Source organism: Pelodiscus sinensis, chromosome 6, assembly GCF_049634645.1.
Source record: "Pelodiscus sinensis isolate JC-2024 chromosome 6, ASM4963464v1, whole genome shotgun sequence".
NCBI lineage: Eukaryota > Metazoa > Chordata > Testudines > Trionychidae > Pelodiscus > Pelodiscus sinensis.
The window spans coordinates 8,999,492-9,014,685 of record NC_134716.1 but is presented as its reverse complement, the minus strand read 5'-3'; the positions used below and the strand labels follow the sequence as shown (position 1 = coordinate 9,014,685).

The window sequence follows — 15,194 nt, the reverse complement described above, 5'->3', positions numbered from 1 at the left end:
ATTAGTTAGAAATTTTGCTGCACTCAAACAGAAAATACACATTCTATGGAGTTAAACTTTTTGTGGTGTAGGCCTATCCATGCATTAGTGTCAAATGTTTCCTTTGAACATATCTTGCTCTACAGCTAACCACGAGCCTGTGCAATTTCTTGATTTACTTTTATATTTTTTACACACACACACACACACACACACACACACACACACACACACACACACACACACACACACACACACACACACACACACAAATTTCACTGATGCAATAAACATGGGAGACTTAAAAACCACCAAGAACAACAAATGGCCTTCTCAAGCAATCACTTTAAACAAAATGATTCTTCGGGTCTGCACCATTTCATAAAGCAGTCGGCTCTTTCCTTAAATACTGGCAAGCCAAAGAGTAAATTGTGGTATATTTATACTGTAAGTTCCTTGACAAACTCTGTGAAAAATACAAAGCTAGGAAAAGCTCCACCAGGCTATAGGTGATATGACAGGTACTGTGTATCCGTTGATGAGTTAATGCACTGGTCTTTCACCTCTGGACATTTGGCTTCAGTTCCAAGTGTCACTTGGCTTCATTGCTAAACTACTGCATAGAAATTGGCATGAACAGAAAGCCTTAACTTATGAATGGTCTACAGGTGGAACTGATGTTGTAGAGGGACTTCTATGATGGTGATTTTGCATAGCCTGTCCATACTGCATACGTATTTAGGCCTTGGTCCTGCAAACACTTACATAGGTGAAGGGTACAGTTCAATTCCCGAGGACTACTTTGTGTGCGTTTGTAGGACTGTAGCTGTAATTCAATGTACCCACTTAACTCCAGAAATGATGCAGAATTAAAATGTGCTGCAGCCTATTCAACATTTTATTAAATAGAAGCGGTCTTCACTAGGTAGTGCTTTTGATCCAGTGTTTTGTGTGCGCATAAATTCTGAGTGTGTAGTGTTCACACGCCTTAAACGCTACTAGGTACGGACACAGTTATCGATCTATATTTTTTTAAGTTTTAACCAGCTTTCTTTACTACAAACAACTGAAGGTTATTGAAAAAGAGAAATAACTTTAGTAATTTTTCTCCTGAAAAATATTTGCCAAATACATTTCTGATAATGTGAAACTGGGCACCTTCAGAAGAAACATTTTTTGGTGTTTTTGGGATATATGAAGGTTTAAATATTGATATTTTAAATGCATTTTGGTCACTTTTAAAACTTTGGAAGGACACTCTAAATTTTGGCAAGAGGTATTTGATATATAGAAATTAACAGTATTATTTGGGGGTTAAGACATGATTCTGATAAGCATTGTAGCTTTTTAAATAACTTAGTATTGCTGACACACTTTAATGCCAAAAAAAGTAAGGGTGCTTGTATCCTCCTGGACCTCGATAGCAAAGACCCTAATCCTACAAATTGCAGGATGTGGGCCAGTCACCCACACAGCATCCATTGAGGTGATGCTGGTTTTGTTATGCAACAGTGAATGATCTACATACAGTATTTCATCTCTTTTGTGGATGGAGATTGGACAAGATAGTCCTGTTCATTCTACTTCCTCTGTGCCTGCACTCATGCCTCCCTTCAACATTCAGGGGAGTTTATGCCATGGGGCAAGTTGATGTTGCCATGAAATTTAACTTCTGCCAGCACATTTTTAAGACTTTATCCTTTTTGTTGTGTAGCGCATGACACCATGAATGGAAATGTTGCTGGCAAGGGGCCCAACCTGTGTACTGTATTTTTGACTTTTTGTAAAAATCAGTGTATAGTAACTTGTTTGTTTTTTCATACTCTGTTCCTCTCCATAGCAGGCTAAACCAAAATGAAGGCTGTGAAGACTTGTCTTTAGGTGTGACTTAGCTAGTGGACAATGTACAGATTGGAGTAGCTTTTGTTTCCTACACAAACACTTTTTTCTTAAATTCATAGGCTATAAAATGTCTTTGATTTCAGGTGCTGGCATGTTTCAGTTTTTTCATTTAGCTCTATATAAACCTACTCTGTGCGTTGTTACTATGGAATTAGTATTGATAAACTTTTTGGGGTAAACTATTTGTAATGCTTGTTAACTATTAGTGTGTACATTTTTTTAAAGACATGGTTTCTTTACCTCACTTAATTTAAAGGAATGGACCAATAAATGTATTAAAGGATGATTTCTTTACCTAATAGTTCCATTTTGTATAGTTTTTTTCCCCACAGCTATAGTGTGATGCATGCACTTACTTTGTTCTTCTGTTCCCTGCCCTGTCTTTCTCTTGTGGTAAAACTTGTGCTTTTAATACTCTTCCAGGGAGGGGTAGATTTCACCTCTTTATACCCACTTCTGTGTGGCTCCCTTCACCAGAACACCTCACACACTTACTCTCACAATATCACTGTGCCTTGGTTCTCCCACTATAAAATGGGGAGCAGGCCTACAGCTGGGGGCGGGAAGCATAGTCTCTGGGCATCACTACACTTGAAGCAGAAGCGCCAGGCTCTTTACATGGCTGCCAAAGCACCACCCAATATTACTGCTGGGGAAGGGGAGGCAGTGCTCCTGGTAGCACTAAGGAGGGTGGTGCTGCTGGTCTCCCTCCCCACCTTGCTTGCCCAGGGGCCCCCAGAAGCTGTCAGCTCTACTGATGGGGGAAGTGCAATGTTGTGTGTAAGGATGCGAGTTGTGCAAGGTCTCACACAGCCAGGACTTGACCCAACCCCCCCAGCTCTCCTGCAACCATATCTAGCATCTTGCTTGCATAACCAACCTTTCCCTATGGAGGCACAGTTAAAGGGAAAAATTCTCCACTGGTCTCAACATAAACAGGTATGTTTGCTTTAGCTACACTGTCCTGTTTATCTACTTTACACAAGGTGCTGAATCTGGTTTTAATCCTCATGAGTGTGGCTTGCTCACATCTAAGCAGTAACAAGCCACCAGAAACTCATGGCATTCACCCAAGTGTTCTGAAAACACAAATGAAATTGCAGAACTGGTTTGCAACTTGTCCTTTCAATTCAGCTTCTGTATCTGACTGAAAGATAGCTAACATGACACCAATATTTAAAAAGGGCTCTAGCAGTGCACCAGTAAGTCTAACATTATACAGAGCAAATTAGTTGAAACTATAATAAAGAACATAATTTGGTAGGGGGAAAGTCAACATGGCTTCTGTAAAGGGAAATCAAGCCTCACTAATCTGCTAGAGGTCTTTGAGGAGTCAACAAACATGTGCAGTGTACTTAGATTTCCCAAAAGCTTGTTACAGGGTCCCTCCTCAAAGGCTCTTAAGTTGTCATGGGATAAAAGGGAAGATCCTCTCTGATAAAATAACTGGATAAAATACAGGAAACAAGACGACCTCCACTCCCCCCCCCTCCCCCCCCAGGTAAACAGCCAGAGTGCAAAACTTGAAGTTGAAATGAAGCTGCTCAAGACACTGTAAAGTGAGTATAGTGTGAACTTTTTTCTCATTTTTTAACATCAAATTGGGGTGCACATTATCCATAGGGTTTTTTTTTTAAAGTCTTAAATTCACCCTTGGCAGGCATGGGCTGGGCTGGGGGGGGGGGGGGGGGGGGCAGGTGTGAGCTTGGCATGCCAGCAGCTGATGCGAGCTTGGCGTGCGGACAGCTGGGCAGGGGAGGCTCCACTGGCAGGTGTGAGAGCTCAGAGGGGCGGGGGGGGGGCCCTTCCTTCCTCTGCATACCTTAAAATCTCAAGTATAATGGGGGGTGCATATTATCGATAAGCATTTAGATTCAAGAATTTTGACCTTTAAAAGGCAGCTATGCATTATACTCAAGATTTTACGGTAGGTAAGACCAAAGCAGATGGTCAAAATGAGCCCACAAAACAGGAAATGAATTTTAATGTTGATCCATGCAAAGTAATGCACATTGGGTGACAATCTCAACTAGGCATTAAAAAAAATGGGGACTAACATGAACCACTCAATGTGCAGGAGCAGTCAAAAAACCACCACCACAAACTGGGTTAGGAATCATTAAATAACAGAAAACTTATCCACGGTATATAACTCCATGGTATGTCCACATCCTGACCACTGTATATAGAGGTGGTTTTCTCAACACTATCTTTAGCACTAGAAAAAATTCAGAAAAGGGCAACAAAAATTATTAGGGGTTTGGAATGGCTGCTATATGCCACAGTAATGAGCATGGAACTTTTCAGCTTAGAAGAACCCAAGGGGGATAGGTTAGTGGTCTATAAAATCATGACAAGTATGGCAAAAGTGAATAAGGAAAAGTTATTTACTTGTTCCTGTAACACAAGAACTAGGGGTCACCCACTGTAGCAGGTTTAACACAAACACAAGGCAGTATTTCTTCATGCAACTCAAAGTCACTTTGTAGAACCACTTGCCAGAGGATGTTGTGAAGACCAGGTCTTTAACAGGGTTAAAAAAAAAAAACTATAAATTCATGGAGGATCAGTCCATCAATAGCTATTAGCCAGGATGGAATCCCCAGCCTGTGTTTGCCAGGGGCTAGGAATAGGCAACAGGATCACTTGATGTTACATGTTCTGTTCACGCCCTCTGTGGTAACTGGCATTGGTCTGACCCAGTATGGCTGATCTTATGTTTAGTTCACACAGCAGGGTCCCCCTGCCTAGTACCCCTAGTCTGTCAGGTAACTGCTCCCTTACCTCCCCACCCTTAAATGGTACAGATATGCTGGGGGAGGAGGGGTCTGGCCTTAAGCTAACAGGAATGAGCACTCCTCTGCCCCTGCCAAAGCACTTAGTACTGACACCTGTTCAATAATTCTGTATTGCTGCAGCTGTTTGTTTACAACTTGTTAAAAAAAATGTGTGGGAAGTGAGTTTAAAGTCAGGATTGGTTTCCTTATGCCTTCCTGAAATAGTTTAGGCTGCAGCTGATTTAACTTGCCTTCAATTTTTCATCCAGTTGGAGTTGTAGCTCCAGTGTTCTTCAAGTCTCAACTGTGTGTGTTTGTTAGCCTGTAACTTCAAAAAATGAGAAGTCCTGTGGCACCTTAGAGACTAACAAAAATAAATCTTATCTCTAGCTATCTATCAATCATGAGCACAACCTGCTTCCTCAGAGGAGCCGTATTCTTCAAGTGAGCTCTGCTCCTACTTCCCTGCCGGTGCAGGACCTATGCCTGTAAAACAGTCCCTGAAGGGCACAGTGGGATCCAACTCAGACAAAGGGGCTTATTTCCAGGCTGAGCAGTATGTTTATAGTAACTGGAGACTCCGGGTGGGGGGGAGAGACTGTTCTGCAAACACACTAAAAGGCCAGGGTCTCAAGAGTGGGTAAATCTCTGGCATGACAAAAACCTTGTGTCTTCCCCTCGGGTCAGCATCACCCAGGAAAAGGGGAAACACATTGAGGGAAGCCCCCATTCCTTCTCTCTCTACCTTGCTGGCCTTAATGCCCAGCCAAGTTAATGTGTAAGATGAGGGAAAAGGAAATGTTGATGCTCATGTAACCTCTACTTTCCTCTCACCAAAATCTCCCCTGCACCTCCTAGATTCCTTGTTGCAATTCTTCCTCCTCTCTCCCCTGCCTATGAATTGTCCTTAGTTTCCTCCAGGCATTGCTTCTGAAGCATGATGGCAGGTATCTTTGGGTGGGGGAGTCTACAGCCTTTACACTACAGCCCAAAAAACTTTAGCCTGGTAGTAACCCTTGAACTCTGAGCACTATCGGCCAAGATCTTGTCGTCCCCGCCACCAGCATAAATCTGAACACAAATGCTGCAGGACTAACTCCAGAAAAGATCGTTTACCACTGCTGTACCCCGGAAGCAGAAGACAGGTAGCCCGTGCACTGCTATAATCTCAGAGAACATGGTTCAGTTCAGCCTCAATCCAAAGTGCGGCAGGTCCCAAGAGTTGTGTCATCCATCATCAGTCCTCTGCGCTCTCTAGTACCGCAAGATGCTCTAATTGCCTCTTGGAGCTAAAACTTGCAATGGCGTGCCATCATTCCGCTAGGAGCTCAAAGGAGCCAGATGTTGAACGTTGCTTGTAGGCCACAATGCTGTAGAAAATAAAATGACACATGTGAACAGCTGCTCCAAGTAGCCAGATTCACGGGGTGCTGGTTGCATTATTCTAGTAGGAATTTGGCTGGAGGACGAGGAGGGAGGGGGACTTAATGGCTGTTTTAATTGGGGGCGCCAGGGCTAGTGTTGGACATGCTGAGGGCCACCCCTCCACCCCACTTGGTGTGTAGAAATTTGTGTCACCAGAAGGGGGAATCACAGCGCAATACCGTTTGAGACCCCCCTGCCCTGGAGAGCTTACGTAGTGCTGCTTGCTGCCACAGGGGGGAGCCAGGCACATTGTAAACCATCTTCTGTCTGAGTACCACTGTTACACTTTAAACTAGGGATGTTTGTTACATATCGGTTAATTGAATAGTCCAGTAACCTCATTAATTTGCATTGGTTAGTTGACTATTCTATAGTCCCTGGGGACAGGGCTGGCAGTGGCGAGGGGTGACCGGTGGGAGCTAGGCCGCCAGGGGAGCCCCTTTAAAAACCAGCTCCTCTTGCAGACTGGCTGCTTGTGGCCCTGGGCCGTTGCCTCTGATAAAGAGGCAGTAGTGTGGGGTGACAGCATCCCCTGTCTGGGGTGGGGTGGGTCTGAATGCCCGGACCCGGCCTGAACCGAAACTGAGCCAGGCTGCCTGCCTGCCCAGCTCTTCATGCATTTTAAATGCAGAGCCACAGCGGGGGTAGATCCTGGATCCAGCGTGAGCCAGAACTGAGCCAGGCTGCTGGCCAGCCTGCTAAAAAAATTACCGGGGGCAGGGCAGAGGGAAATGTGTGTAGTCACCTATAAGCTTTTGCTTATTAGTTAATGGACTACACTCTTACATCCTGGCTGCGTCTAGACTGGAATGATTTTCCGGAAATGCTTTTAACGGAAAAGTTTTCCGTTAAAAGCATTTTCGGAACAGAGCATCTAGATTGGCACGGACGCTTTTCCGCAAAAGCACTTTTTGCGGAAAAGCTTCCGTGCCAATCTAGACATGCTTTTCCGCAAAAAAGCCCCGATCGGCATTTTCACGATTGGGGCTTTTTTGCAGAAAACAAATCTGAGCTGTCTACACTGGCCCTTTTGCGCAAAAGTTTTGCGCAAAAGGGACTTTTGCCCGAACGGGAGCTGCATAGTATTTCCGCAAGAAGCACTGATTTCTTACAGTAGGAAGTCAGTGCTTTTGCGGAAATTCAAGCGGCCAATGTAGACAGCTGGCAAGTTTTTCCAGAAAAGCGGCTGATGTTCCGGAGAAACTGGCCAGTCCAGACACAGCCCCATAGTTTAAATGGCAGCTGGTAACTAATTGTGCATTGACCTCATGGAAAGCACAGGACACACTCCAGATTATTTACAGCTTCAGTAGCTGAGATAGCAGGCATTTGGTGGTGGGGTGAGTAGCCATGAGCCTGTAGGATTCCATGATCCATGACAATGGTATGGGCATCCTTTTGTACGGATTCTCACCAGGGTCCAGGCCTGCTGCTTGCAGGTAAGCCACCTCCCAGTGGCAAATATTGAATTAACTGTGACCCTACCTCCCCTGGACCAGGCTGCTAGCTGTTGTGAAAGATGTAAGCAGGCTTTGACTCCAGTCTCACAGTGAATAGTCTGCCTGCCAGCTTCCTTGTGGTGAAAACACCCACTCCCGCTAGGGTAACTTCCCCCGTTGGCAGTAGATCGACAACACGGGTATCATAGGGCAGTGGGGCGAGGTGGCTATTCCTGTCTTCTTGTTCCCCTGATACTAAGGGTGGGCCCTAGAGGAAAGTTGATCCTTACAGACAAGTCCAGAAGGACTTTTATTTAGGGAGCATTTATTTTTGTTCTGCCATTAGCACCGCATGACCACAAACTGGGGAGTAGGGGAGTCTCAGGATGGTCTCCTCTAAGGTAAAAATGGCTTTGAGTTGCTCATTGAGCCGTGATTCAGCTCCATCCTTCCAGAGGTGATTATGGCACAGGGCTTCCATTTCCTCTTTGCATAGCAGTGCCTATATCCAGCAGTTGTATGTGTGTGTGTGGGGGGGGGGGGGGGGGGGGGAGGGTTACGCCACATCTTAGAAAGGAGGGTCGTGCTCCTGTGTCCACTGCTAGGTCTGTCTCATTCCAGGCTCTGGCTACAGCACAGAGCTTGCGGCTGCATCGCTGCGGCTGCACTTCGGTAAGCTTTCTAGCCAAGCGCATCCGCTCTAAGCTGACGGGAGAGAGCTCTCCCATTGGCTTGATTGCTCCAGCCCCCGGGAGTGGCCGTAGAAGCACTTTCACTGACACAGCACTGCCCACTCCAGTGCTGAAGATGGCACGAATTACATCACTCAGGACCAACGTGTGTGTGTGTGTGTGTTTTTTAAAGGACCCTGTGGTCTTAGGCCGCCTTTGTTTTTAGACATATAATCCATACAGTTGGTAAGAACAGATGCCATTTCCCCCCCCCTCCATCTCCTCCTTTGGCATGTCACTGAAAGGAGAACAAACAAACAAACGCTGAACAAGATCCCGCCCCTTTCTTACCTGATGGGGATGATACTTAGGCAGCTAGCGACACAAGACAAAAGGAAACAGAACCCGCTGAACCAGTCCAGTGTCTTTTGATAGATCTTGTTGTAGGCTGTAGATGTAGCTACACCAGTGATCACTAAAGACAGCTGCAGCAAGACAAATGCCTTCCCTGTAAACAAGCGGATAAATCATTACTCTCGGCCAGAGCCTCAAAACAAAGAAGGAAAACCACTAGTGGTGGTGTCAGCATGGAGGGAAAGCCACATCCGTGTCTAGAGCCAGTCTCTCGGATGCATAATCACTGTCGTTTTGAATAGCATGGAACCTGTAGAAAAGACCACCCCTGTGTCAGACCTACTACAGATTGAACCTCTCTAGTCCGGCACCCTCGGGATCTGATGGGTGCCAAACCAGAGAATTTGCTGAACCATGGGAGGTCAATATTGTCTAGCAGCATTACCAGCACTTCCCCTGCTTACCGGGCTCTTAGAAGACATTCAGGGCTAAGTACCAGGACTGGTGGCTGTAAACAAACTTTATGGGGCTTTGGGAATCTTGTCCACACTCATGAAGAGTGAGCATCGGGCTAACTAAAATCACGCCAGACCATGGACGTTGCCAGACTAGAGCATTTCAACCTGTAGCCTTAGGGAGGTGCCTTAGCTCCTCTCCTGTAGTTGTGGCCCACATCTGCCAAGGAACCAAGAACAACTGAATGCTTAAGTAGTTGCCATTTGTGTGTTTGTTAGAGCTTTCTTCTTGACCACCTAGACAAATGCCCCTGCCATCTGTTCTCATGAAGTGAAAACTCAGCTTTATAACTGTGTGTGTGTGTGGGGGGGGGGGGGGGGGGGGGGGAGAACGGGCGGCTGAAGCAAACCCACAGCACTACATGCTCCAGAGAAGAGTTTAAATTCGGTTGCATTTAGTTTCTAAGACTTTTTCTTGTGCATTCACTCGACCCCAGAGCTGCCCATGCCTGTGGCAGTTAGAGGGCAATCCAAACCGCTACATTCAGATCTTAACCTCTTTCTCTACCCGCCAGCCTTTCTGCAGGATCAAACAGGAGAAGAAAATGTTGTGAGGGGGGAAAAAGAGTTAACTGGTTAAAGCATTATTATGGAGGCCAAACATGTGAAACATGCTGCCATTTTCCTATGAAAGGGATTAAGAAAACTGGTCGGCAGCCAGGGAAGAAGTGGGGATGTGTTAGTCAAACTCCTCCCAGTTCAGTCTCCTCTTTCTGCAGTGTTAGGTGTTGGTAACTTGTCGTCACTAGGTTTCAGGGGCACTAGCATGTGACGCCGAATAGGCACAACCCATATTTGCCTTAGTTTAATTCTGTCCCTACGGAATCGACTGCCAAGTGAAACCATTGGTCTATTTCACACGTGAAGCTTTATCTTTATGACCGTGAGGATGAGCAATGTAACTATTTTCAACGAAAAGCTCCAGTTCTTCGACAGCTAACAACAGAGGCCCAGCCATGAAGAACTATCACACGATGCCATTGCTTTAGCATGTGCTTCTGCTGAGGTGGACGGAGAGTAAAGACTGATGTAACTGCTCTCTGAAGGAGGGAGATCAGAGATGTGTTGTTAACTCAGCCACACTCGGTTAAAGATCTGTTTTCAAATGGCTCATCAGTGTTTCATGTTTTAATAAATGGTGAATTGCTCCTCTCCAAACAATGGCATGTAACAATGGTTTTATCACTCTACTGCCCATATTACCCATGTCTAGAACACGCTAATAAGATCTAATAATTCTCTAATAATTATATAAAAGGAACCCGAATAGAGCACGTCCATTTAGCCAGCCTCATCTCAGGGGCTGTGATTGGGGCCTTCTTTTTCTCCGGGAATCAGCTCCAATCTCAGCCATTGCTTGCAAACCACTAGTGTGCTGATGGCCCTACACACTTCTAGTGTGGACAGGCAAACGGTCTGAAAGGAGAAGCAGTCCTCCTATTGCAAACTGCAGTCCACACTTCTAGCTCTGTCTACATGGGCAAAAACAGGCGTGTGAACTTAGCTTCTAAGCAGGAGCGGCCCAAGGCCGGCTGCAGCAGCTGGCACCCTAGGCGGGGCAGCGCAATCGGCGCCCCTGCCTGCACGACCGTCAATGGCCATGACGTCATCATTGGGCACCCGGGCTAGCGGTGCCCTAGGCAGCTGCCTAGCTCGCCTAGGCTCGCAGGCCGCCCTTGCTTCTAAGGCTGTTCCTTAAGCCCTTTCCTTTACGGTAGCCTGACCAGAGCCCCTCCCTTTAAGCCTGTTTGGGCAACAGTGCAGAACCTTTCAGATCTCACAATGTAACCAGCTCAAACAATCTCAAAGATATTCAGTGGCGGGGAGGAGGGGAGGAAGGGTTTCCAGTTGCTGGTCCAAAACATTCCCCTTTTGCCAATAGAGACAGGGCCTAGGCATTTGCACTCCTGCTTACATCTATAGGGATGAGGGCTGTCATACCGAGAGTAGTTCTGATAACTGTGGAATCACCAGTGCTTGAAGGGCGCAGCAGCACAGGTAGAAAGGCAGTGCATGGTTTGCTCCAGCCTTGCTTCCCTGCTCTTCATCCAGCCGTGCTGTGAAGTTGAGCTGTGGCATAAGTGTCCACACTAGGTCCTTCTCCTACTGCCATCTGATCGCACCGAGTGATCTCCTAGAAGCAGTCCTGGAAGACCTGCGGCTGGGGCTAATACTGGATACACCCCGAGAGGCATGGGGGCAAGCTTGTCCTTGCACCCCAAAAGGCCTCTTCCGGTTCTAAGGAGTAGGACTTATTAAGCAGATGGCAGCTCTTCCACCTACACGGAACGAGAGCAATAGCCATAATTGGGTTGCGGTCCCATTTGCCCCACCCCCATACACGCAAATCGTGTTACTCACCATAGGCCGACCCTCGGACATGTTTGGATAACACCGATCGGATGGTTGGCAAGGGGATGAGCGCAAACAGCATTACGGACCGAGCTGTAACACAAACAGATGGGTCGCTTATGTCAAACCATCAGCCCGCTGCCCCGTCTTGACTAAGTCATAAGCTGCAGATCCGGGGTGGGGAGCCAATCACAGGCGACCGCTGTTGTGTCTAGGATTCACTACGCGAGGTGGGCACTGTGGGGCTCTTGGTCACAGAAGCTTTTCTTGGTTTCAGTTTCTCTCCACTAGGAACAAATAATCCTCGTGTTCCTGTAGGTCCCTGTCCCAGTCTAATGGCCCTCCCCCCACTCACATGAACACGCCATAACGGGGATGAGGGATACTCCTCTAGAGGCCAAGCCTCAGGGCTTGTGATCTCAGGATCCTAGCTTCATGCACAGAAAGGATGTTGTGTGTGTCCCCTACGAAAGCAATGGCTCTGCCATTGGGCAGTCCTTAGATTGTGCGCTCTTTGAGGCCAGGCCTGTCCTTTTGTTCTGTGTTTGTCCAGCACCTAGAGCTCCTAGGTGCTACCACTAGACCAGTATTAACCTCTTACAAGCAATGCAGGGGTAGAGGTTGATGATGGCAGCTATTTAACTATGAATGCTTTTGCTTGTTCCCCCAACTCTTATTTAAATTGGCTTTATGTTGAATAAGCAAAACCGTTTGGAAAGTCTAGTCCCCTTGTGTTTCTTTACTGTTCTTGGTCTCCATTAAGAATAACTGTCACTGGCCTTTCAGCTTCCATCGATACTAGGGATATGAAGGTTTAATCCGTAAGATCCAGTAGATCCTTTAATCCCTTGATCCAGTAGGCCCTCTCCCGCAGACACACATAGATCAGTTTAACTTACTTCACTGGGCAGGAAGGGGGTGGAATATTCACCCTCCCAAGCACCATACGTTTTGCACACACAGGCTATCATGTAGATGCAGCCTTCCTTACTTCAACCGACGTTGGATAGATAATGCTACTCTTTGAAGCTGCTCCAGTAGCTATAGTTGACAATTAACAAAGCTTGCCCGGCCACCAGAACTTATGCCTTATTGTTAAATAACCACCACATTAGTTCAATCGAACCAAGACGAGAACTAGGATACGTCATCCATGGTCAACATGACCGACGGAGGCCAACAACAACAGTTCAATCACACCTAGTCCAGAGGAAACTTCCTGTTCATCTTTGCCTAGACAGGTAACCACAGCTTTTTGCCTTCTCATCCTCAGACTTTTCCTCACAAAGAGCAATATTACACATCAATAATGGGGTCTGAGTAGTATTAATAGCAGAAAAGAGGGTTTTTTTCCTCCTATACAAACCTGCCACTGTTCAACAGTTTAGATCTGGGAGATGTTCTAATTAAAAATCATCAGCACTAACTAGTCTTTAAAACAAATGTTATACACACACACACACGCACACACACTCCACAGTGAGATCTACTTGCCATCCCTGCACTACACATACGCCAGGGGCAACCTGCTGAAATCTACTCGCCACGGGCGAGTAGATAAAGAGATTTGTCGAGCCATATGTGTGTGTGTGTGTGTGTGTGTATGTATATAAATAAAATAAATAAATAAATAAATAAATAAATAAAGGATAGGTAGAATATCCCAAACCCCTCCTTGAAGCCAACACTGTTAATCCAGCAAAAACGGGGGAAAAGATGGGGCTGACCCAACCCCTCAGAGCTCATGGAGTGAGGTAAAATTCAGAGCTGAGCTGAATTCACACCTTGGGCTCAAAATGGCTGCTGGTGCAGTGGGGGTTAGTGGGGGTCTGCTGCCATCTAAGGGGGACCAGAATGGGGAGTCCTAGCTCTTGATGACCTTTCTGTCACCCAGGTGAGGCTGGAACAAGCTTGACCAGAGAGCCAAAATGAGGAATGTGTGGGGGAGAGGATGGGGGGGGGGGAGAATAACAGAGGAGGAAATTGCTTCTCACAGCGTCACCATTTTGACCTCATCATATTTAAGCCCTAATGTAACAGGAGAATTGTGTGGGTGAATAGTTTCCTGTGGCTAGAAGAGCCTCTCAGGAAACGAGCTACGGCTTCTACACAGCATTCAGCTGAAGCACGTCCCTGTCGGCACCTCTCGTTTCTCAGCCTGCCTGCCGCCTATGGTCCCTCCCCGGGGCCACAACCAGTCGTGTCCCCGCTCCACTCACCCACGTAAAACAGGAACGTCCAGCGCACAAAGGCCATGATGAAAATGCCAATGCTGAAGGACAGCATCCCGATGATGATCATGGTGGTGTCTCTCAAGTACTTGGAGAACACAAAAACCCCCAGGAAGCTGGTAATGAAGATCATGTAGCCAGCTGCGTTGCCGTAGCCAATATCCACTGGGCCCCAGCTCAATGGTTTCTTAAGCAGAAACAGTGGGAGCACGTCTATGGCTCCAGCGACTGCCAGGTCATACAAGACAGCCCCGACGAAGAGCATTGCAATGATGAGTTTGGAGGGTACCTGGGGAGCATGGCCCTCGTCCTCACAGGAGCCTGAATTCCTTCCAGTTCTCCCATCCTCCTGTAGCTGGCTGTCAGGCTGAGCTACATCCTTGGTTTTGCTGGGCACCAGGCAGGCGCCTTCGGGCGTAGGCACTTTCAGAACAAAGAAGCTGTAGAGGAGGCAGACGGCATAGAAGACAATGCTGCAGATCACCAGCACGGTGCCCTGTCGGTAAGTTAAGTGGGAGTGGATAAAGATGTGCCCGGACGCTATGCTTCCCACGAAGCCTGCTATCCCATAGGTTAGCTCGATAACAATCAGCCGCAGGGACCTCCTGCGCTCAGAGGAGCCCAGGGACCCCAGAGTCATGACGCCGGCCCAGTAGGTGGTAAAGCCCCCTGTCAGCCCGTTTAAGGCCGCCGCCCCGAACATCACCTCAATGGGACACTCCAGCAGGATGGGGAGGAGCAGGAGGGAGCGGGAGAGCAGGTAGCCGAGGAGTGGTAAGCAAATGGCGATCTTCCTGTCCTTCCAGTCGCTGAGCTTTGCCAGGCCGTAGGCCGTCAGCAAGGGGCTCAGGCCCAGGACCAAATTGTAGATGATGTAGAAGTCGGAGATGGCTTTCTGCTGCGTGTCCTCCAGCACGTGCGCCGGGGCGGTGGCGTTGGTCCGGTTGTAGTAGTTCTTCACCACTAGCAGCAGCCCTGTGTCGTAAAAGGAGCTGGCTAGCTGGGCGCCAGCCACCACGGGCTCAATCCAGGTCCTCACCGCCAGCCCTCCAACCATGGTGGCTGCTGCTGAACCGGCCCTTGGGGAGCTGCCTCAGAAGGTCTGGATGTAAAGTGGCTCCAGCCTGCAAGTGAGGAGAGACACAGAGAGAGGCGTGAGAGCAATGCTGGCAGCATCTCCCGCCGCGCACGGCCCCATGCAGCTCCTGCCTCGGCTCTCTCCCCTGCCTGTGGCAGGGACGCTTTGGTGAGTCTGCAGCACACCCTCCCCCCTCCTCCTGCTGTGTGTTCGAACGGTCACGTGGCCCTGCCTTGGGGAATTTCTCTCTCACTGGAGGAAGTGAATGTCCCCTGGTTGTGGCTTTTCATTTCACCACCCTGAGCTGAAGTGTGTGGAAAGGAATCTCAGGGAAGCAGTGGCTACCTCTAGCCAGGCTGGGGGAGGGCTGACGCTACTGGACGGTAAATCCTCCTCATGTTGCCCCCTTCACCCATCAGTCCCTCCCCCCCCCCACTTGTTGCAGGTGCTTCTGAACCTGTTTGCTCTTCC

General features: G+C 47.7%; 1 protein-coding gene across 4 annotated transcripts in view; it reads right to left on the bottom strand.

Moving 5' to 3' along the window:
* Positions 1-231: 231 nt before the first annotated feature.
* The window catches only part of SLC46A2 (solute carrier family 46 member 2), a 29,945-nt gene continuing 14,982 nt past the window's right edge, over positions 232-15,194 (bottom strand). For all 4 annotated transcript variants that reach the window (XM_075931402.1, XM_075931403.1, XM_075931404.1 and 1 more), the window contains 4 exons: positions 13,634-14,769; positions 11,424-11,507; positions 8,545-8,701; positions 232-6,028 (listed from right to left, as the gene is read on the bottom strand). In XM_075931402.1, the coding sequence (XP_075787517.1) occupies positions 5,971-6,028; positions 8,545-8,701; positions 11,424-11,507; positions 13,634-14,702 (1,368 nt within the window). In that variant the 5' untranslated portion in view covers positions 14,703-14,769 and the 3' untranslated portion in view covers positions 232-5,970. The remainder of the gene's footprint in view (positions 6,029-8,544; positions 8,702-11,423; positions 11,508-13,633; positions 14,770-15,194) is intronic.